We start from the raw sequence: 24,549 nt of genomic DNA, 5'->3' as shown, positions 1-24,549 counted from the left end.
TTTTTTCCTCATATGCATTTACTGCCTGTTACGATATTGTGGCATACTGGGTTTCTTTCACCCCCGCTGAAAAATTAACTCTTGAAGATGACTAAACTGCTGTTTCTTTCAACATTTTGAAAATACAGAATGTCTTAGAGATTTTATTTAAAGTTTTATATAATGGCCATTTGTAGTGTAGCACTAAGACAGGGCACTATAAGGAACTCTGCATGGGAATAAATCCAATTTGGTGAATTGTTTTGACCAGTTTCCTGCACCATTGCTGAGGATGTCATGGATGGTATTCTTGACACATCTTGTTGTCTATTGTACCCACATACCAGAGGCTATGCTAGGTGCTGGAAATATGCAGTAAGCAAGACAGATAATGTTCCTGCCCTCATGGAGATTATATTTTGATATGGAGACAGACAGGGATAAGTTAACAAATAATGTCAGCTCTGTGAGGGCAGAGATTGTTGTCTGTCTAGTTCACTGCTATATCTACAGTGCTTGGAATATAGTAGAAGCACGATCAGTCTTTGTGAAATGAATGGATGTAATGTCAGAGATAAATGCTAGAAAGAAGCAGAATAAGGGAAGAGAGTGACAAGTGGTGGTGGTGGGCTGTTTTAGATGGAGTAGATGGTCTTCCCATGTCCAAAGGCCAGTCTGATGCATAGTGGCCTCTACTTGTCCCACAAAGTGTTCAGCCCTGGTTTAGAGACACAGCTAAAGGGAACTTAAAGGCATAGGCTTTGGAGTTGGACAGACCTGGGTTCAGCTTCTCTCATCACTGCCAGCTCAGTGCCCTTACCCTCTCTGGGACTTGGTCTCCGCATCTGAAGAAGATGGACAGTAATGCCTACTTAGAGTTGTTGGGGAGGTTAAATGTGATGAGACGCCGTTTAGCACAGGGCCTGGTATGCAGGAAGTGTTTTATGAATGAAACTGAAGGTTTGGGTTCATTCTGGGCTGTGAATTGAGCTCTTAGGTCATTGCAAGAACTGAGCTAATTTCTTGAGCAACTGCTAAATGGTGGCAGGCTTCAGACTAGGGATTAAACCTGATTTGGTTGAAGTTGGGTCAAGGAACAGTCAAGTTTGCCAAGCTAGTCATCTCTCTGGCTTTTTCTTCAGTAGGTCAGAGTTCAGGTGATACTTAATTGAGATGGCAATCTTTATTCTTTTAACCTTTGTCTTCATGGAAATAAAGGCTGAAGAGGTGGCACTGACTATATTTCTGCCTTGCTTGTGAGCAAATGGTAGTGAAATGCCCGGAAGGGCGTATTTCTTCTGATAGTCGACGTTTGAACAACTTCCGCTTCTAGACATTACTTTCCCCTGTGACTTAGACCATAGCAGACATAGTCTGTTCTTGCCCAGATGGGCTCAAGAAATAACCGTGAACTGAACTGGATAATGGATTTGGTCCGTTGTGTTTAAGTGATAAGAAGTATCACTTAGAGGGTTATTAATTCTCCCACTTTCTCCAGTTTGAGGGCCAGAGTTGGTAAGTCAAAGACAAGACAAGCTTAGGCAAGTTAAATGTTAGTGAAGCCTCAGATAAAAGGAGTGGGGGTGGAGAGTGCTATAAGGGAAGGACTGCTTGAACATTGAGCTAAAGAGTGTTTATAAATAATGATAAATAGCTTACCCTTCACCTTTTTCTGCTTTCTGAGGGAAGGAGCGCTCTGTGGTTAGGCAGAAGAAGAGACTAAAGAAAGATGAAATCAGGTGAAACATAAAAGGGAAAATATTTGGAGTGGCCCTGAATAATCTCTGCAATGTGCTTAAAATTGTCACCATGAAAACAGCCTGGTCATCCTTCTCTGCAACAAGTTTGACATGTCACTTATCTTTCTTTGTGGGCTTCTGGCCCAGCTAAGTTCCAGGCATACATTTGACTAAGGTCATGTTCTCAACCTTTCTAAAACACAACTCTTGTTTTTTTCCCCTGCAGTTTTCTAACAGATTTTGAAGTACTTACCTGAAAGCCCTCGAATTATTGTGGATTCAGCTGAACATCAACATGGGGTGTGGTCTGAGGCTTAGATGCTGACCTCAGTTCCATCAGTACAGATCTGGGTAATTTAATAAAATGTGGTTAGTACATAACTGAGTAGGAATAATAACCAATGACTCGTAATGCTTCATACATTGTATTTATGGATGAGTGTAAATCTACAAAATGGAATTGGATCTTTTGAAAAATGTCTTACTGTGAATCACAAATATACAAAACTATTATCATTGATCACCAGTATCTTGCACCTCAGAACTGGGAGTCTGTAATTATGATACAGTCATTCTTTGTGTGTCTAACTCCAAACAAACCTATTAGGATATAATGAAAAGTTGTGGTTTGCTAAGAGACAAGCAAATGGGTAAATGAGGCCGTTTCTCTCCTCTATTTCAAAGCTATAAAATACATAGACTTGAGCAAAGATAGCAATGTTTATAAACGTGCTGCTTTTTTTTTTGGTGAGGAAAATTGGCCCTGAGCTAACATCTGTTGCCAATCCTCCTCTTTTGGCTTGAGGAAGATTGTCCCTGATCTAGCATCTGTGCCTATCTTCCTCTATTTTGTATGCAGGATGCCACCACTGCATGGCTTGAGGAGCAGTGTGTAGGTCTGTGCCTGGGATCCAGGCCCGCGAACCCCAGGCTGCCGAAGCGGAGCATGCAAACTTAACGACTACACCACCGGGCTGGCCCCATAAATGTGCTTCAAAGTTGTCACTAGCATCTAAAAGCCTGTTACTTAACATAGTGGGACAATTCCATACAGAGATGATAAACAATAGTTGTCTTTATGGGCAAAGGAAAATGCTGGAGAAGGAAAAAAAAGCTTTTGAAGTAGGATTGAGCTTTGAAGACAATTTAAGAAGCTACTTTTGGTAAATTTGGGTAGAAGAGGTGATTTTGAACTTTGTCCTTTAAGGCTACACTCTTATAGTCTACCCAGAGATTCGATATCATGTGCTCTCTATCCACTCCACGCCCTTGAAAAGCCCCTGGTGCTTACAGAAGCTTGGGAAAGGCTTGTAACCTCAATGACTGCTTTGAACTGCCATTTGACACACCTCTAAAGTACAGTGAAGTTGATAATCCCCCACCGGAAAATCTTTTTTCTCAAGTGCTTGTAATCAGGTTGAGATCATATATATGTATTTAAATTCTTTAGTTTGTAGTGTTCACAAATTGCCTTATTCTTTTCTCTTAACAGCTACATTTTCATTTTGTTTTTTGTGAGGAAGATCAGCCCTGAGCTAACATCCATGCCAATCCTCCTTTTTTTTTTTTGCTGAGGAAGACTGGCCCTGGGCTAACATCCGTGCCCATCTTCCTCCACTTTATGTGGGACGCCGCCACAGCATGGCCTGATAAGCGGTGCATCAGTGCGTGCCTGGGATCCGAACCCAGACCGCCAGCAGTGGAGTGCGCGTGCCCAACCGCTACGCCACGGGGCCAGCCCCTCCACTTCCCTTTTGCTATAGCTATTATTCCTTTTTTGTTCTTGTTAAATCAGTATTTCGAAATTATACTCGTGACTTTTATACTGCTTTCTAGGCAGCTTCTCCAACTTTATCTTCTAACGTATTGAAATTTAAATTTTCTCTATCACAGTTTTCGTTTCTTAGAGCTCTTTATTATTATTTGATAGTTACTTTTTTCATTTTGAAAATAAGAGGAGTAACAATAAACAATGTAATGTCTACATCTGAGAAGAGATTCAGATACACATTTGGAAAGAAAGGGAGTCACAGAATTCAGAAGAATAAAGGGGGGTATGGAATTGAGGAAGAAAGAGGGTAACAATTTTGTTGCTTCTTGTGAGAATGTTGGTATTCCAATAGCTAACAGTCCTGAGGTCTTAGAAAGTGGATGCTCTCAGCGCTGGGCTTTTCTTGGAGGCTTTCAGCCATTAGAAGAGAAGAGTCTCTACCTTGAGATGATGGAAGAAAAAGCTCCCATGACTTTGTCTCCTCAATTCTGCACAGTGATTTTATTTCATCACCACCTGGTCCATGTACCATGACTTTTTACTCAGTTTATATGTGCAAATTTACATAAATGATTTCCAGCTGACTTATCAATTCTGCCTCTTGTTATTTAGTTTTCAGTAATATTAGAACTCCTGTATTTTTACATATTGTTTTAACTTTAAATCTTGCCTTGATCTTAATACTTCTTAGCTTATCTTGCTTGTTTTTCTAGGCTAATGCTCTTCTTTCCTTATCAACTGAATACACCATATCTTGTATTGTTATGGCAAAGTTTATAATGTATGCATATATGTATTATCCTTATTTCATTTACAGATAACTCTAGGTTAGTATTTCTTAGAGGCCGTTATCTTATTAGCTGAAATTAAACTGCTCGAAGCTAATTAAGAATGCTGTAAAGTGTAACGTTTAATACTATCAGAAGAAAAAATATTGGAAAATGTGTCAGAGAGTACACCTTTGAATCATTCCCAGAAAGTTTTATTAGGAAATTCTCTATAGATTCATATAACCTTTTAATCAGTTATGGCTTTTCCTAATTAGCCCAAAGTTAAATTTCTCTTTTTGAGTTTAAATCTCTTACCAGGAAAAAAGTACTGAATTTTTTTGTCTTTTTGCTGAGGAAGATTCACCGTGAGCTAACATCCATGCCAGTCTTCCTCTATTTTTGGTACATGGGCTGCCAGCACAGCATGGCCGCTAACAGAGCGGTGTAGGTCTGCATCCGGGAACCAAATCCGGGCTGCCGAAGCGGAGCATGCTGAACTTAACCACTGTGCAACTTAGCAACTGTGGCTGGCCCCCTGAATTTTTTTTTTTTAAGTGTCATATAGTTCTTCCCCTGCTGCCCCCAGTTCTCTTGTTTTCAGTTATCATCTTGTTCTTGTTTCATGGTTGCAATATCTTGTGTCCCTAAAGATACAATTTTTAAATTTTCTGTTTCCTACATTCTTTCTTTTTTTCTTGTTTGGTTTGATTTCTGCCTTTACCGTTGGAAACTTTTCTTAAGTGTCTAGTAATCGTTGGCTATGTTCATATTTAAAAGTGAGGAATTAAGCTAATGGGAAGCTCTCTTTACATGAGTAGGGCTTATTGATTTTTGGGTTTTGATGCAGGCTGATTGGACTGTAAGCTGGCTTTTTTTCTAATGGAGAAATAATTGATATATAACACTGTAAGTTTAAGGTGTACAACGTGTTGGTTTGGTACATTTATTTATTGTAATATGATTACTACAGTAGCATTAGCTAGCACCTTTATCATGTCACATATTTATCATTTCCTTTTTGTGTTAAGAATGGTTAGGATTTAGTTTCTTAGTAACTTGGAAGTTTATAATACAGTACTGTTGACTATAATCACTATGTTGTACCTTAGATCTCCAGAACTTATTTATCTAGTTATAAGTTTGTACCCTTAAACAACATCTCTCCAACTTCCCCACCCCCCAACCCCTGGTAACCACCACTCTACTCTCTATTTTTACAAGTTCAGTTTTTTTAGATTCCCCATATAGGTGATATTATACAGTTTTTGTCCTTCTTGGTCTGACTTATCTCACTTAGCATAATGCCTTCAAGTTCCATCCATATTGTGGAAAATAGCAAGATTTCCTTCTTTCTCGTGGCTGAATAATATTCCATTGTGTATATATATCACATCTTTATCCATTCATCTGTTGATGGACACTTGGGTTATTTACGTATTTTAAAAGGCTATTGTGAATAATGCTGCAATGAACATGAGTGTGCAGATATCCCTTCGAGATACTGATTTCAGTTCCTTCAGATAGATACCCAGGAGTGGGATTGCTGGATCATGTGTTAGTTCAATTTTTAATTTTTTGAGGAACCACCATACTGTTTTCCATAATGGCTGTACTGATTTACATTCCCACCAACAGAATATCAAGGGTTCCCTTTTCTCTATATCCTCACCAACACTTGTTATCTCTTGTCTTTTTTTTTTTTATTGATGTTTTAATGGTTTCCAACATTGTGAAATTTTTGGATTGTACATTTTTGTTTGTCCATCACCATATATATGACTCCCTTCACCCCTTGTGCCCACCCCCCACCCCCACTGCCCCTGGTAACCACAGTCCAGTTTTCTCTGTCCATGTGTTGGTTTATATTCCACATATGAGTGTATCTCTTGTCTTTTTGATAAAAGCCGTCCTAATAGGTATGAGGTGATATCTCAGTGTGGTTCTGATTTGCGTTTCCCTGATGATTAGTGATGTTGAGCACCTTTTCATGTACCTGTTCACCATTTCTAAATCTTTGGAAAAATGTCTCTTCAGGTCCTTTGCCCATTTTTTAATTGGATTATTTTCTTTTTTGCTATTGAGTTGTATGAGTTCTTTATAGGTTTTGGATATTAATCTCTTATCAGATATATGGTTTGCAAATATTTCGTCCTATTCTGTAGGTTGTCTTTTCCATTTATTGATTGTTTCCTTTGCTGTACGGAAGCTCATTAGTTTACTGTAGTCCTACTTGTTTGTTTTAGCTTTTCGTTGTCTGTGCTTTTGGTGACTTATCCATGAAATCATTGCCTAGACCAATGTCAGATCTTTCTCCCTAAGAGTTTTACGGTTTCAGGTCTTACATTTAAATCTTTGATCCATTTTGAGTTAACTTGTGTGAGTGGTGTAAGATAAGGGTCCCATTTCATTCTTTTGTATGTGGATATCCAGTTTGTACAACAAAGAAACTGTCCTTCCTCCATTGCGTGTTCTTGGCATCCTTGTCAAAAATTAGTTGACTGTATATGTAGGGTTTATGTCTGAGTCCTCTATTCAGTTCCACTGATCTATGAGCCTGTTTTTATGCCAGTACCATACTGATTTGATTACCATAGCTTTGTAATATAGCTTGAAATCAGGTGTTGTGATGCCTCTAGCTTTGTTCTTTCTCAGGATTGCTTTGGCTATTCAGGGTATAAGCTAGCTTTTTTAGTGCATTCCCTGAATATCACATCTGTAGGATTTTTAAAAAATAAATTAAAAATTTAGGGTACTTTTAAGAGGAAGATTGGCACAGATGTTAGCTCAGGGCTAATCTTCCTCAAGCAGATAAAAGAGGAAGATTGGCAACAGATGTTAACTCAGGCAATCTTTCTCAGCAAAAAAAAAAAAGTACTTTTAGACTTATAGAAAAGTTGCAAAGATAGTATAAAGAGTTCTCATGTACCCCACACCGGTTCCCCCTACTGTTAACATTTTACATTAGTCTGTCATATTTGTTATAATTAATGAACCAAGATGGATACATTATTAACTAAAGTCCACAGATTATTTAGATTTCCTTAGCTTTTAACCTAGTGCCCTTTTTCTGTTCCAGGATCCCATCCAGCCTTCTTCATTACATTTACTCATCATGTCTCCTTAAGGCTTCTCTTGGCTGTGACAGTTTCTCAGACTCTTTTGATGACTTTGATAGCTTCGAGGAGGACTAGTCACATTATTTTATAGAACGTCCCTCAATTGGTATTTGTCTGATGTTTTTATTATGATTAGGCTGCTGGAGTTATGGGTTTTTGGGAGGAAGACCACAGTGGTAAAGGGCTATTCTCATTACATCACATGTAAGATACTGTCATGCATCACTTAACTACGGGGAAACATTCTGAGATATGTGTCGTTAGGCAATTTTGTCATTGTGTGAACATCATAGAATGTACTTACACAAACCTAGATGGTATAGCCTACTACACATTTAGGCTATATGATACTAATCTTACGGGACCACCATCATATATGCAGTTAGTCATTGACTGAAACATCATTATGTGGCACATGACCGTACGTACTATCAACGTGGCAGACCTGATGATGTCAGCCGTGATCATCTGGCTGAGGTAGTGTTGGTCAGGTTTCTCCACTGTCAAGTTACTCTCCACCCCCCTTGCATACTGTACTCTTTGGAAGGAAGTCACTATATGTAGCCCACACCTTGGGAGTGGGGAGTTATGCTCTGCCTCCTTGAAAAGGGAGTATATACATAAATTGGAATTCTTCTACATGAGAGATTTGTCTTTCTCCCCCATTTATTTATTCCATTATTTATTTATATCAGTTTGGATTAATGGATAGTTATTTTATACTTTGGGTTATAATCCACTAATACTTGATCTTGTTGCTCAAATTGTTCTAGCTTTGCTTATTGCCAGCTCTTTCGGCTGGCTCCAGGGTCCCTTTGACATATCTCCATCCTTTTGGTGCTTTTTTTTTTTTTTTTTTTTTTTAGCATTTCCTTGTTTTCTGGCACTACAAGATGCTCCAGGCTCTTCCTGTATATACCCTGCCCCAGCTATAGAATCAGACATTTCTCCAAGGGGCCCTGGTTCCTTTTTTTTTTTGTAGAAAATATTAGAAACCAAGATCTGGGTACTAGGTGTGCTGGTTGCTATGGGTTATCATTGCTTATAGGGTCTCTCAGCTGGCAAAGCAAGGAAATATATGAGTGTACTAACCTATGTACATGCACATATCTACAAGTTTTTCTATATACATATAAGTATATATCCATCTGTATCTATAGTAAGCTAGTAATGAGTTTATACTGATGTCCTCAACTCGAATCCAGTAACATGGATCATTCTAACCACCCCCCGTGCCATCCTCCAACGCTTTTCTGTAACCTTTCACTCCAACAGTGAGAAACCTACCTCCCGCCATCCACCCTCCCTTTACTTAAGTGTCCAATTCTAGTATACATGTATAGTAGTTTCAGAATTGTTAAGCCATGCTCCTGGGGGAAACAGCCTTGTCAACCAGAGTACGGTGCTGTGTGTAGCTCCTTTTGCCTTTCGTCTTGCTGACTCCATTCATTTCCAGAGTTACTTAGGTCAGCATCTTTTCTCCCTATCCCTTTCAGTGGAGCTATTTCTTTTTTTTTTTTTTTTTTTTAAAGATTTTATTTTTATTTATTTTTTCCCCCCAAAGCCCCAGTAGATAGTTGTGTGTCACAGCTGCACATCCTTCCAGCTGCTGCATGTGGGACGCAGCCTCAGCATGGCCGGAGAAGCAGCGCGTCAGTGCGAGCCCGGGATCCGAACCCGGGTCGCCAGCAGTGGAGCGCGCTCACTTAACCACCAAGCCACGGGGCCGGCCCATCAGTGGAGCTATTTCATACATTTGTAAAATAGTTAGATTCTTTTGTTAGTCTGTATTACATCCCTGATCTTCTAAATATTTTCTTAAATTCCCATACATTGAATTTATTCTTTGTGCTGTAAATTTCTAGGGGTTTTAACAAATGTTTTGTGTCACGTATTCACTGTTACAGCGTCACGTATTTACTGTTACAGCATCCTACAGAATAGTTTCACTGCCCTAAAAACTCCCCTGTGCTTCACTGATTCAAATTTCCTCTCCAAATCCTGGCAACCACTGATCTGTTTGCTGTGTCAATAGTTATGCCTTTTCCATATCTGTAGAAGTTAAAATGTTTGTCTCAGGCCATTTAGTTCTACCAGAGGAAAAACTGGATCCCCCAGTCCCCACCCCCCCACACCCCACCTCCCCAGTGAGGGAAGAAAGGGATGTATACAGATAGATGTCTGCTACTGGAAACCAGACAGAAAACAGTGGTTTGGGGTCTCATTGTTTGATTTGGGGGTTTCACTTGGTGGCCTTATTTTCCGTCTTGTGCCTCGCTTCCACTTCTCTTGGTGCCTGGCAGTCTGAAGTCCAGAGGCAGTTGGGTTCCATCTCTCCAGAGAATAAACCCCTAGTCTCCTTTAGGGGTGGGGGTTGGGTGGCCATTCATTGCACTAGGTGGAGGGGCACACTTGGGATGTAACTACTTTAGACTTTTAGCCAATCTCTTGTTCTTCGCTCTATGTCTTGCCTCCTGATTTTCTGAGGTATCTTGGGTATCTGAGCGTTTCTAGTGTTATAAATGCCATCGCTCATTTCTCAGCAGAATCACTCTGCAGGCACTTAAGTTTCAGTGTTTCCTCTGCTAAGCTGTTACTTCTCCATCAGCTTTCTGTCTTCCAAAATTATGTTAAGATCTCTTATCAATAACTGTTTTATTTCTCTTTGTTCTTGTGGGTTTATGCCATGTTTAACCAGAATTCTGATTTGTGTTTAGAAGTTTGCTATTTTGTGCAATTGAGATTGTAATTACTCTGAAAAGTGTTAAAAGCCATATGAATTGGATTTCCTTGTATCACTTGTCTCTCCTTGGTATTGCAAATATGGCTCTTTTGCAAATACAGCTCTTAATGTACAGTTGTTATAAAAAACAATTGTGTGCAATTGGTTTTTCACGAGCCTTCACTGTCTTCTCTTGTGTTAGGAATAAATCTATAAAAAACGATCAGCAGCATTCTTTTGAAACTTGCTGAGGTTAACATTTCTGCTTCATTTGTAGTTGCTCCCATGGCGACACCATAGTAACTGTAACTACTGGCAGGGCTGGGAAGTTTCTACGTTGACTTTCTTTTATAGAAGTTTGTTCTCTCACACACTCTCTTTCTTATTCTTTTGCAGCAAATGGAATACCAGCAGGTTAGACTGACTTATGTTATGGACAACTTAATTTTGGACTTATCATTAACAAGAATATGGGACAGAATTCAAGATCTATTTTCTTTAGTAACAGGAATAGAATTAATTATAAAATTCCTAACCGTTCCTATAATTCCAGTAAGTGGAACTGTACCTTCTAATGGTTTATGGTTATGTTTTGCTGAATGTACTGAAAGGGCTGCATGCATTTTCTTATCCTAAGGGATCAAATGGGATGAGATGAAATAGCCGTTTTAAGGAGTCCCTAGCCAGGTGAAGGCTTAGATTGAAGAGATGCTTTTAGTGTGTCCACTGTGGGCCACATGCCTTCCCTTATGTGATGTCATTTACTTTCATTCTCATAGTGACCACTGAGGTAGCTATGAACCCTCTATAGATATGAACTTGGAGGCTTTGCCTTCAGTGAGGCAGAGCCAGAGTGGGAGCCCAGGGCCTGTGCACTTCCCACTGTGCTATCAGCGGCTTTGGGCTGGTTTTCCCAGCTTAGGTCCCATGTTTCCCCTGTGCTTTGCTTCCAGATCAGTGAGAGCCAGTGTAGCACAGTGGTTAAGCATGGACTCTGAAGCCACACTGCCTACATTCAAATAGCTATTCCAGGGCCGGCCCCATGGCTTAGTGGTTAAGTGTGCGCGATCTGCTGCTGGCGGCCTGGGTTCGGATCCCGGGCGCACACTGACGCACCACTTCTCTGGCCATGCTGAGGCCGCGTCCCACATAAAGCAACTAGAAGGATGTGCAACTACAACATACAAATATCTATTGGGGCTTTGGGGGAAAAATAAATAAATAAATAAATAAATAAAATCTTAAAAAAAAAAATCTATTCCACCATGTAGCAGTTGGGCTCTGTGCCTCAGTTTTTCCATCTGCAAAATGGAGAGAATGGTAGTTGCTGTGGGAATTAATATTGTAAAATACCTAGTTAACCCTATTCAAGTGTTTACTAAATAAAAAGGTAAATTCTATTGGACTTCTAGTCTTCCTGCTGTGCTGAGTACTTAAATGAAAGCAGACATTATTTTTAGGCCTTGCCTTAAGGGAGAGCTTTACGGAAACAAAGATGTATACAGAGGTGATAGAGTTTCCCTTCTTATCCGGAAGATTTGGGCCAGATGGGTAATACACTTTAACTAAAATGTCCTTTAGCAGTGCCAACCCTCAAATGGGTATTTTTAAGCAAAATCTAAGTGCTTATGAGGCTTACACCCAGATATCCTTGAATAGCTACATAGAGCTTTTGTTTTTTTTTTTTGTGAGGAAGATGAGCCCCGAGCTAACATCCATGCCAATCCTCCTCTTTTTGCTGAGGAAGACTGGCCCTGAGCCAACATCTATTGCCAATCCTCCTCCTTTTTCTCCCCCAAACCCCAGTAGATAGTTGTATGTCATAGCTGCACATTCTTCTAGTTGCTGTATGTGGGACGTGGCCTCAGCATGGCCGGAGAAGCGGTGCGTCGGTGTGCGCCCGGGATCCAAACCCGGGCCGCCAGTAGCTGAGCGGGCGCACTTAACCGCTAAGCCACGGGGCCGGCCCCCTAGATAGAGCTTTAATGAGGGTGAAAAATTCCAAAGGTTAGAGTGGGATAATCAGATGAGAAATGGTAAAATAATTGAATTATTTTGTCTTTATAAAGTGAAGGGGCAGAGCTAGATGACTCCAAAGGCACGTGATTTTTGTAATCATTAAGCTTCTTGGTTTAGTCAGCTAACTCAGACCTGGAATGTGGATGCCTATGTGCTTAGATAAAAACAGAATGATGTAACAGATGAAAATCCTGTGGTGTCATTTGCCTGATTAAAATTCCAAAGGCTGCCTATCTGGTGATACAAGCAACCCTGAGATTGCAGAGATCTTTGTTTATGGCTTTAGGTCTTTTTGTCCACTGGTCATTGTAACCTCTTATCCCTATGTTGAATAAATCAGTGACAGTCGGTGCCGTCCTGTACTGCCGAGGTTACTTTTTAAATGGAGGAACTAAGACAAGTACCATTATCACTTGTGGGCAGGTGACTTGCCCCATGATGTCATCCTCAGCCGGGGCAGACTCAGGCATAGCATGCCTGTTACAGAATACCAACAATTCCGCACGGTTTCACTAAATAGTTTCAACAACTGAAGGTTAATCTTTGTTTTCTTGTATGATAGACACAGTAAAGGAGCTAAAAGAAAGTTCATAGTCTGAGGGGTAAACAGACTGAAAAGGATAAGGTTTCTCAATATGGGAGACGATTTTATATCAATCTGAGAAGAGTATCTGGAGTAATTTTAATCAAGCACTGCAGGCTTAAGGTGGACTTCCAATGGCTCGTCCACAGGATGGGTGGGGAAAGAGCACTGATTGGAGAATCACTGGCTTCTGAAGAGGCAGCTGTTGAAGGTTCTCTCACCAGGCAATTGTTTGGTAATTGTTGTGATTAATGAGATTGTGCAGTAGAAAAACAAACAAAGCTGAGGCTGCTAAGCTGACCAGGAAAACACATTTTTTCCCTTGTATTGAAGAGCAGGTGCCGTGTGGGAGCAAGAAGCCTTGGGGTGCCCAGCCGACCTTCTTTGACATCTGGGCGGTTGCTAATTTTAGGAAGCATTTGATTAGTATTTGGGAAGTTATGGTCAGGAATTCCTTCATTTGCCTTTTTCCCTCACTGGGAAGACCCTATTGAAGACATCTCTCTGTATTTAGTTTTCCAAGTAGTTGGAATTTTTTTTTTTTTTTGTGAGGAAGATCAGCCCTGAGCTAACATCCCATGCCAGTCCTCCTCTTTTTTGCTGATGAAGATTGGCCCTGGGCTAACATCCGTGCCCTTTACTTTACATGGGACGCCACCACAGCATGGCTTGGCACGCAGTGTGGTGGTGCACGCCCAGGATCCAAACCTGCGAACCCCAGGCCGCCGAAGCCGAGCGCGTGAACTTAACCACTGTGCCGCCAGGCCGGCCCTTGGAATTCTTGATAACAGAATGCTGCTGTTACTAATAGTTATCACTATTAGTATAGTGAGTATTTGAGTATTTATTGCATGGAGAAAGAAGAGAGGCAATATAATATATTGGTTGAGAGCTGGCCCTAGAATCAGACTCCTGGGTTTGATTCCTCACTGTACCATTTACAAGCTTTGTGATTTTGAGTAAGTCACTTAACCTTTCTAGGCCTCAGTTTTCTCAACTAAAAAAATGGGAATAGTAAGTGCTGCATCCATATTAGCTGCTGTCGTTAACACTGTTGTTGTTATTGATTTTGTTAGCTGATCGCTGACTGTGGGAAGAGTGCAAGGTCTGTTGTACCCACACATTGGCCCCTTCCTGAGTCCTTCTCACATCAAGTATGACAAGTGAGATAAATGAGTAAACCAAATATCTTAGTGGCGTGAGACATTTCCCATAGTAATTTCAATTTTTCTCTCTAACAGCAGCTTCCCAGTGAGTACTGGTGACTTGAGTTCATTCTTTCTCATGCATATTTTTTTCTGGGTCACTACCTGTGAAGTCAAGGTTTTCTAGCTTAACATTGTAAATAGATAAAACTTTATCAATTCTTTTCCATTACCAAGGGCTGTTAGCTAAGAGATCTGATCTGTCACGAATGGAGGAATTTGTTCCAACATTCTTGGAATCTCTCTGCCCAGGACGAAGTTTAGTCTTAAAATTAAGACAGTGCTACAGAGGAGCAGGGAGTCGTGGAGTTATACCGCTGGGTTGAGGAGAAAAGGACTAATGCGAAAAGCCTGAGAGTGGACATTTGCAGAGCAGCTCAGCTGGTTGAAAGTTGGTATTGTTTACTGCCCAACATCTCAGAAGATTTTCCTCGGCTGAGTGGGCTTGGTGGAACACTGGCTTGCGAGTGTTGCTTAGCAACAAGATTTTGTGGCACCCGATTCTCAAAGAGTCAAGCAACCCATCAATTCCCTGCCTCCCCCTCCACCAACCCTCAGCTACCATGCGGAGCCTCCTATTAGAGAAATGTGTGCTGAAGGGAGGGACCAGAGAGAGGGGGCGAAGTTTAATCATTGAACTAAGCAGCCTGGAAGTATTTAATCTGTGGCACCAGTTCCCCAGAGGTCTGCAGCTTGAACTGGACTTGGGCAGCACTCTAGAGACGTGGGAGTAAACACTGCACAGAAATCTCTGCCCATCTCAGGAGAAACTAAACTTGGGAAAAATGTTTGCGGTACACTTGATGGCCTTTTACTTCACCAAGCTGAAGGAGGATCAGATTAAGAAGGTAAGGACTCAAAAAGCTGAGAGATGCCTGATTCGTTCTTCACTAACAGAACTGATATTCTGCCTACATCCAAAAGGATTTAAGAGAGCTTATTAGAAAAGATACAGGGAGCATAGGACCAGTAAAAAAATCATAAAGGGGGAAGAGGAAGTAAATTTCCCACGAACTGGGCGTTGGATATTGTCCTGAGTCTTGAATATCCCTTGGAACTTGTCGGCAGATATCAGATGGGAGGGAGAGGAGGAAGTCTTTAGAAAGCTTGAAGACGACTGTGTTTGATATAAGGGATGTCTGGGGAGAAAGGCTACAAAGGAGAGAGTCATTTTTAAAGAAATTTTGAGGACTTTTAAAGTAATTCACATGATTCTTCATGTGCTTGAAAAATATAAATTTGGGCACCCAGAAGGTTGTGAGTTTTAATGTACAATAATTAAATATTTGTTATTGGCATGTGCTGTTTGCCAGTGGTATGCTATTAATGGTGTGCATTATTTTGCCACTTTGCCCAAGAAACCTGTCTACAAAATTTACTCCAAGGTGGGCTGGTTAAAAGTTGCCAAGGCTCCTCAGGGGGCCATGAGCATTCTCCCCTGGTGGCCTGGAATGAGCCCAGCCTACCATTCTAGCCACACCAGCTGCCAGCAGCAGGGCCCTGGGCACTAGCATCTCAATTTACAGAGAACAGAAGTCCTCCCACCTGGTGAATTATCCAAGGTCTCGCAGGTATTTCAGGTGGATCAAGGATTGCACCCAAGTTCCTGACTTTTCCTCCAGCATTCTTTACATTGTGCCATGATGCCACCTGGCCTTTCAAACTGAGAGAGGAAGCATGGCCACTTACAGCCCTCATGTGCTTGGTGGGATAAACTCCCACTATATTCTGTTCATTAGAGAATTGGGTTAGAGATTATAGCAAATCTTAAAATATTATAAATCAATCAGATTTAATCTAAGATTTTCACTTGTTGATTAGATTCAGAGCCCTCTTTTAGCTTCTCAAGGAAGTGGGAAAATCCTGAACAGCACTGCTTAAGAATTCACTTTCTGTTATTACGTGCTTAGTCAAGATGCAGCCTGTGTGCTGTCTCTCCAGCCCCTAAGGGGGCGTCTGGAACCTTGACGCCTTTGGTGCTGTACGTGTTTCATCTCCTTGGGCCCCTTTGTGATGGTGAACGTTTCGTTACACCCTAGAATCAGGCGGGACGTGTTTGTCCACCAGCCCTGGTGCAGGCGCAGGAGGCCCCTTTTCCTGGAAATGGAGCCTCCACTGATCTGTTCCAGGTCCTTTTAGTTGGAGGGTCAGCCTTTGTCAAGGCCTGGAGTTGACCCTTCCCTCTCCCCATGGGAGACAGGAAAGCTCGTGAGAGTGAGCTGAGCAGGGATAGTCAGGAGCACTTTGCAGCCACCTTAAGCAGGTGACCCAACAGGTGTCTGGGGCAGTATGGAAGGCTGATTTATGGGTTGCTGGGATGAGTCACAGTTTCTGAGAACACTGGCTCATTGACTCCTCCGAGGGGTGAAACACGCCTGGTCAAAAGGCACGGGCTCTTGCTCTTTCTAGGTCAGATAACCAGGCCCCTTCTTAGTTCCTGTGCTTCCTGTGTCTAGACTTGTTAAGGTCCTGGGCCATACTTGCCTGCGAGGGTGATTATTCAGACCCTGGAACAATTTTTTAAAAATCTCCATATACCAACATTAAAATCAAACCAAACCAAAACAAAACAGAAAGAAAGGACAGAAGGAAGGAAAGAAAGAAAAGAAAGGAAGGGAGAAACCACTCTGACAGCTTCTCTTCTAATTCAATATATGGACATTATTTAACCTATTGATAACGTTGGCCTGGGCCTGGTCACTGACCTGCAGATTGTTCACTCACAAAAGAAGGACTGGTTAGGTTTTCAGTGTGTACTTTTTATGGTTTAGTGAGAAAGTCAACATTACGAAAAGTGGAAATGTTACCTTTAATCCCACCCCTCTCACAAACACATTTGCAGTGTGGAAGAGCTTGTAGTCTTCTTTCATGGTGTATGTTTTTACAGTTATATTGTCCATACAATTCTGAATCTCGTGTCCTTCACTTATTGTTATATTGTAACCACTTATGTACATTTCTCCATTTCTTCATAATTATCATTTTAATGTCTTCCTAATATTTAATCAAGTTGGATATGCCATAATTTGACCTTTTCCCTCTTGTTGGACATTCGGCTACTTTCAAAAACATTTTTTAACAATTAAAATAGTGCTATGATAAACATTAGTATGTATTTAATGCTCTCCATCTTTGGGATTATTTCCTAAGGATAGATTCCCAGAAGTAAAATCACTAGGTCAAAGTGTTGAACCTTTTATGACTCTCGAATCATAATACAGGACCTTTGGACTAAGTGATCTCTCAAGTCCCTTCTAGCTCCCACATCCTGTAATTCAGCAGCTCTGAGCTTACATTTTTGAATTTACTCTTCCTACGTTAAACGTGCTGCTCGTTGGTTCTTTTGTTTAGAAGATATCCATGTTCTGGTTTGTGAGTCACTCCAAAAGTGGGCTTTGATTTTCTGCGACTCAAGCACCCTCCCTTAGTGCCTGCAACACAGGTGCCTTGTTACACAGGCCCCAAATCACCTGTTTGGATTTAAAATATAGCTTTTTTGTCCCAACATATGTTTCATTCTTCTCTTCTAGCTACCATACCAGGTGTTGTGGAAGATTCAAAGAAAAACAAGCAACGGTTGCTAAGTTGACATTCTTTCTGTCATAACTTGAACTTATCGAAACAGCAGCAACAGTAACCCAGAGTCTTAAATGGCTCTGTTAAACTGCAGCTCCTGAACGACCCCGATGGGGCCTCGAACCATTATTTACATAGACGGGATGACACTCTGGGGATGCCCGGAGAAGCTCTTTATACTTTGGGTCCAAGCAAAAATGAGCAGCAGGTTCAAGTGCACTGTCGGAGGGGCCTTGGGATGTTAAAGGAGGAGGTTTAGTTCCCGTTTGGTGCATCTCACCCTTCCCCAAGCCCTAATTACTTGGGTCACGTCCCTTCCTTCGGTTTTCTCTGTGTATGTGGCTGTGCCAACCAATTAGTCATAAACAGACTCAGGGTGAACAAGAAGCCCTAATGAAGCGTGACCTGGTTCCGTCCTATCTTCTCAACTATGCTGAAAGCCCAATTGTCCTTCTTTGTTAATGGCTCTCTGATAGTTTTCTGGCCTTTGTCTGGCGCCCAAGTCCCTGGAGCCATTTCAGTCTCTGTATTGGCCCCAGATTGAGCTGGGATGCCTGCCCTCCAGGCCCGGCTGATGACTGGGTGCCTGTCCTATGATAAATGTCATGTGACCCCTGCACTTTTGGTGTAATTCCTTGTGGACCCCCCACTGCGCTATGAACCAAAACCAGGCTGTGGAGTGAAGAGTATGGAGACTGCACTGTGGTCCCAGAGCTGCCACTTAACTACGACTCGACTAATGCCGCTTAAGGGCTCTGAGCCTTGGATTCCTCATCTCTCAACTAAGGACAGTAATTTTGGCCTTACCTAGCTGCCTCAAAGGGAGGTCATGGAGATTAGATGACGTAACATACATGAGAGCACTTTGTAGACTGCAACATATGTTCTTAGCCATAGATAAAAGTGTGGGAGAGCACTTTCTCCAGGAACGTGCTGGGATCAAGCCTCCTTGTGACCTGGATGGGTAAAGAGGCCACTCAGTATATAAAGAAGGAGTGGCAAATACCGGGCGCCTATGCCACTGTCGCTTCTCCTGCCCCAGTGATAATCCATCCCAGTGGGCTCTGGGAATCCAGGCTGCCAGCACCAATTGATTAACATTAGCATGAGGGAGGAAGCTTTTCTGCCATCCCTGATGGGACATGTTACCTTCAAGTGGACTGAGCACAGCCGCAGTGATTTTTATACCTTCCCTCCACTGGGGCAGTGGTTCTTTGCCCCAGTTTCCTGGTTGCTTGAGTGACATCCACTCATTTCCAATAGCAATTTGAGCTGGCTTTAAAAATTAAAATTTATCTTAATTAGAACAACTTTAGTTAAAAACAAAATGGAAATTTCAAGGACTAGATTTTAGAGATTGCAGTTGGAAACCGAATTTAGCCCTGAGCTTCCTAGCAGCCAATCAACAAAGGGAAACATGTTTGGATACATGTTGTCATCATTGGACAAAAGAAAGCTTCTGTGTTTGGGAGTTTAAGGTTCAAGCTATAGCTAGTGTTTTCCAGTGGAGAGGCAATGGAACAGTGGTGAGGGCCCTGAACTGGGAATTAGAAACTCTGAATCCTTCTTAGTTTTTGTCCCTCCATTGTCCCATCAAAAAAATGCAGGAATTGTTTTTTTCCTCAGAGTTTGACCTTCAGTGGAATAAATCCCCACCTCCTCCTCAGCCTTCCATTTCATTCTGTTCTTCCAACTCCTCACCTTATCCCAGCTTGATGAGGAGTCAGGCAAGGAACCTTTGGGAATCCATATCAAGAAACTATCCCCAGAGCCAGCCCTGATGGCCTAGCAGTTGAAGTTTGGCACACTCTGCTTTGACGGCCCAGGTTTAGTTCCCGGGCATGGAACCACACCACTCGTGTGTCAGTAGCCGTGCTGTGGTGGCCATCTCACATAGAAGAACTAGGACTTACAACTAAGATATACAACTATGTACTGGTGCTTTGGGGAGGGAAAAAAGGAGGAAGGTTGGCAACAGATGTAGCTCAGAGCAAATCTTTCCCAGCAAAAAAAAAAAAAAAAAGCTTTCCTGAGAGTCAGGAATGTAGCTTCATAATGGGAATGGGAATTTACAGCCTTGACTGGAGGGCAAGCAGCCAACCCTGGTCACCCCGGTGTCTGTTTCAGGTGGACAGGTTCCTGTATCACATGCGACTCTCGGATGAGACCCTTTTGGACATCATGGCTCGGTTCCAGGCTGAAATGCAGAAGGGCCTGGGGAAGGACACCAGCCCCACAGCCTCAGTGAAGATGCTGCCCACCTTTGTCAGGGCCATTCCAGATGGCTCGGGTGAGTGGGGCTGGGGCCGCCAGGGACTCTGATCCTCCTGGTTTTTTTCTTGGCTGATGGGTACCTGGGGTTTGCTCCTATACCCCAGCTTATCTCTCCAGCTTCTTTTCCACATTCCTCCTCCCACCCTCCCTGACTTTCTCTGCTTCAGTTGTACTGAACACCAGAAGTTTTGAACCAAAGTTCCACGGACAAATGCACCTTGCTTTCTCTCTGCCTGCCTTGCCCTCACACATCCTGTTCCCTCTTCTGCTGTAGCGCCCCCATGTTCTTCCCCCCGTAAACACCAACTTAGCTGTGCCATCTCAGGGTAGAGATAACCGCCTCCATTTGGAAGCATCCCCATGCTGGGTTAGGCACTTGTCAGAGTGCCTGTCATTCTGCTCTTTATGTGAGTCTCCCCACTGGAACAATCTCCGTGAGGGCAAGGTCTGTCTTCTTTGCCACAGTGTTCTGAGCCCCTGCGATAGTGCCTGATGCACTAGGCCCTGAAATATTTGTTGAATGAATAATAAATGGCATTTTACTCCTAGGTATCTAGATTCTAGGCTCTAGATAGTAAGTAATGGAAGGAAGCATGATGTAGTGGAAAGAATATTAAATGATAATTCAAGAAACCTGGGTTCCAGGCCCAGCTCTGTCATTCCTCAATGACTTTTGGCAAAATGTGTAGCCTTAGTTTCTCCATCTGTAAAATGAGGGAATTGGCCTATGTATTAGTTTTTTATCTCTGCTGTAACAAGTTACCACAAACTTAGCAGCTTCATACCACACAGATTTATTCTCTTACAGCTCTGGAGGTCAGAAGTTTGGAATAGGTCTCACTGGGCTGTAATCAAGGTGTCGGCAGGGCAGCTTTCCTTCTGGAGGCTCTAGGGGAGAATCTGTTTCCTTGCCTTTTCCAGCTTCTGGAGACCACCCACATTCCTTGGCTCATGTCCCTTTCCATCTCCAAGCCAGCCATGTAGCATCTTCAAATCTCTCTCTGACTCTGATCCTTCTGCCTCCTTCTTCCACATTTAAAGACCCTGTGATTACATTAGTCCAACTCTGATAATCCAGGATAATCTTCCAACCTCAAGGTTAACTGATTAGCAATTTTGATTCCATCTACATCCTTAATTTCCCCTGCCATGTAACCTAACATATTCTCAGGATCATGCATTTGGATGTAGACATCTTTAGGGGACGAGTATTTTGCTTACCCCAGCCTAGAGACCTCTAGAGGGAGTCTATGAGGTTCCATCCAACTCCCTTATTCTCAGCCTCTGGGCAAAGCCATAGGAGGGAAAGGAACTGGTATCTACCAGGTACCTCCTGTGGTCATGGGGTGCTAGGGGCTCACTGTCTCACACAATCCCCGTAAGAACCCTGTGGTGTAACTGTTATTCCCTGGTCAGATGATAGCATGGAGGACCAAGAGGCTTCCCCAATGTTGGGGACTCAGTGCTCCAACCAAGCTTCAGCAGGGGCTTTGGGGCTCTTGAGGGAGTAGGGACTGAAGTTTGGGGAGCTCTCAGGGGCCTTTGATTATATTAGCCAGGTTCTGGTCCCCTCTGGGACAATGCCTGGGTAGCTTGGCTCTGCCATTTGAGAGGCCCCTGAGAAACTGGGATGGGAAAGGCCTGTTCCCTTGCTGGTGGGTGGGTGCATAGGGTGGTCAGTGTACCACCCTGCAGGAACATAAGCTTTGGGGAGAGACAATCCTGCCTTGAAATCTTGCCTCGTTCCTGACACTGCTCTGTGAGAGTGCTGAGAGGACTTGACAGGTCATCCAGGGCTATTCTGAGGAAGCACCTGAGTCATGGGGTGTGTGTGTGGGAGGAGGACCCAGGGCAAAGTCCTCCTGGCTTCCTGTGCTGTGGCTCCTCCTGCAGAGGTGCATTCCCCAGAAGCAAGGGAAAGCGGACTTGGATGGTGTGGAGGCTGCTGGGCTGGGTGTGCCTTCCCCGGGCCTGGCAGCTTCAGGAAGGTTTAGAAGTGAAATTGACCAAGAACTCCCTCCTCCTCAGGCCAGGAATCACCACCTCCTTTCTTCACTGTCTCCTCAGAGCCTCTCATCACACAATAAATCTCACCAGTGATCCTGTTGTGGTGAGGTCCCTGGGCCCAGAGTCCCTGTGGAGCCAGGTGGCCTTGGTAAGTCCCAGGACCACAGCACTCCTGTCCGCATCAGTAAAAGGGCCGTGGCCAGTTTGTCCCACCAAGTTGCAGGGTCGTTAGGGTCAGATGAGGTCATGTGGAAGGAGCGCTTTAAAATCTCCAGAGCGTCCAAGTCCTGTGGAGCTCCTGTGAGCTGGTAGTGTGATTTCATGATTACTAAGCAACAAAACCACACAAATAAAACTCTCCTGTTCCCTTGGGGTCTTCATGGCAGAAATGTATGCAGTGTCCAGAGAAATCCTCCTCAGTTCACCTGCTGTCTGTACTTTCCCCTCCTTTCATCTGAACCTACCTGCGAGGGGGGACCTGTTGGAGCCTTAGTTACCTCCCCTTCTTTCAGGCAGGGAACTGCGAGGGACTGTCCTTACCAAGTGCCTTAAAAGTGCTGTTATCATTTGTGCCTTCTCTACTAGTCGCAGGGAAGGGGGACAGGAAGCGCCGACATGGGATTGTGAAGGTGACAGTGATTCCGTAGGCCCCACCCCATCCGCCTCTCTTCTTGGCCTCTGTGTCCAGGCAGTCTCCCAGGCCTCCTGGAGGGTGAGCCCCGGGAGCCCCGAGGTAGTGAGCTGATGGGTCCAGGGGTCTGCACTAGGACAGGGTCCTGGACTCCCCTGAGCATAAGACTCAACGTGGGGCAATTCCTAATCATGTGGTTTCCCAGGGCTCTTCTCCCCTGGAGATTCTGAATCTCCAGGAATCTACGCATTGAGTCATTGTGCACCTCTGGGAGACACTGCACTAGGGAGTGGGGAAGAAGCGGAGGCACAGCCCTGGCCGTGGCTCAGGAGAAGGAAAGCTGGTGCCCCAGGCAACCTGGAGCCACTGAAATTGTCAAGGAAACTTCACTCTCTTGGGAGGTCATTTTCCCAATTGCTGTAAAGACCCTGATGGCCCCACTGCTGCTGTTGCCTTCTTCTTCTGGGCTGGTCCTCCCTCACCCCAGGATTCAATGAGTCCTTTTTCTGGGATCAGAGTCACAGAAGGGTGCGTGTCACGTGGTTTCCATGAAATAGCGTCTTGAGTCACTGGTGGAGCGAGCTGATTGCACAGTGATAACGGCGCTGGTGGCTGGAGGGAGGAATGAGTCTGTGCAGATGCTACACCAGGTCTTGAATATCACCTCCAATCTGGATTGTAGACAAGAACCTCTTCTTTTGTTAAAACCCTCCATTCCATCCACATTGGTGCCAGAGATGGTTTCCCAAAATCTTAATCAGATCTTGGCACTTCCTTGCTTAAAATCTTTCTGTGGCTCCCCCTTACCTGCTGGATAAAGCCCAAGCTACTTAAGGTGGATTTCCCAATCTTTCCTAATTTAACCTGAGACTACCTGCTAGCCTCATTTCTGTCACAGCCTCCCTGTTTCCTCAAAAGCATAGACCCACCATGTGCGCTCATTCTTTGCTCCCGGTTTCCCCTCCCTGGGACCCCAGCTCTCCCCTGTCTGGCTGCCTGACTCCCTCTCATCCTTCAGCACTCAGCTCTGTATCACCTCCTTGGCATGTTGACTCCTGCTCTGATTTAGAGGCCTCTCCCTGTGCTTCCCATGATTGATCAAAGTACTTGTCCTACTGTATGGAAATGGCTTAGGTACTCGCCTCTGTTTCTTATGGGCTCCCCAGGGAGCCCACGGTCTTTCCATCCCCACTGCCTGGCAGGTTACTTGGCACAGAGTCAGTGCTCAGTAAATGTTCATACATAGATTGTGCGATCTACCCTACTTCCTACGCAATAAGTCGACGTCTGTGAAAGCATCTCTTGCTTGGTACATGATGAGTGCTTAGTCAAAGTTGCATAGGATTAGGTCCCTGGATTCCCTCCCTGAATAATAAACAGCTCCATGAGGTTCCTTTCAGGACTGATCTGGGGAGACAAGAATCTCACTTTCCAGATGTCTCCACAAAAACAAAAGATAGAGCTGGCTGGGTTGAGATTCTAAACACTTGCTTCTCTAACTGTGGTCCACAAACGTGCAGCAGCAGCACCTGGCAGCTTGTTTAGAAATGCAAAATCTCAGGCCCCACTTCCAGTGAATGGCAATCTGCGTGTTAACGAAATTCTTGGGAGATTCACACACACATTAAAGTTTGAAGAGCACTGCTCTACGCCAGTCAGAGGGCCTGCTTGCCTCCAGCTCTTGGATTGCCAGGAACAGAGAAACCCAGTCAAGCTAGGTCATGAAGGTTTTGTTGTACAAGGACACATAGACCAAGAAGGGAGACACATAGGATCTCATGGGAATCCGAGGGCAGGACCTGTGGCACATTCAGGCCTCGAGGGAACTGGGACTCGCGAGTTTTCTTCCCTGTGGTTGCAGCCTATATACAGGTCGCCACCTTGGCTACCCAGATGACCTCTGGTTTTGGGGATGCTTCCATTTCAGTTTTTACCACCTACTAGCAACTTCCCACTATGTTTTATTTCATATTTCACAAGGAGTGAATCTGAATAGCCAGCTGGCCCCTTAGATCTACAAGGCTGTGTCGAGGGTCACATGATACAAAGCAAGACCATTCCATGTGGCATGGAGTTTCACTTAGATGTGCTTTGGGCACATATCATGAAGCATGCCTGGTACATGTAGCCACTTTTTAGGCACAGATAATTCTATAC

At 43.5% G+C, this 24,549-nt stretch overlaps 1 protein-coding gene across 2 annotated transcripts in view; it reads left to right on the top strand.

Moving 5' to 3' along the window:
* Positions 1–13,022: 13,022 nt before the first annotated feature.
* Positions 13,023–24,549, top strand: part of HKDC1 (hexokinase domain containing 1) — a 47,790-nt gene continuing 36,263 nt past the window's right edge. For both annotated transcript variants that reach the window (XM_087432100.1, XM_004427040.3), the window contains exons 1-2: positions 13,023–14,752; positions 19,608–19,770. In XM_087432100.1, coding sequence (XP_087288226.1) covers positions 14,690–14,752; positions 19,608–19,770 — 226 coding nt within the window. In that variant the 5' untranslated portion in view covers positions 13,023–14,689. The remainder of the gene's footprint in view (positions 14,753–19,607; positions 19,771–24,549) is intronic.

The sequence above is a fragment of the Ceratotherium simum genome, chromosome 6, assembly GCF_057802395.1.
Source record: "Ceratotherium simum simum isolate JZ-2026a chromosome 6, ASM5780239v1, whole genome shotgun sequence".
In the NCBI taxonomy this organism is placed as follows: Eukaryota; Metazoa; Chordata; class Mammalia; order Perissodactyla; family Rhinocerotidae; genus Ceratotherium; species Ceratotherium simum.
Note: the sequence above shows the minus strand (reverse complement) of the source record. Positions and strands in the feature narration are given on the sequence as shown.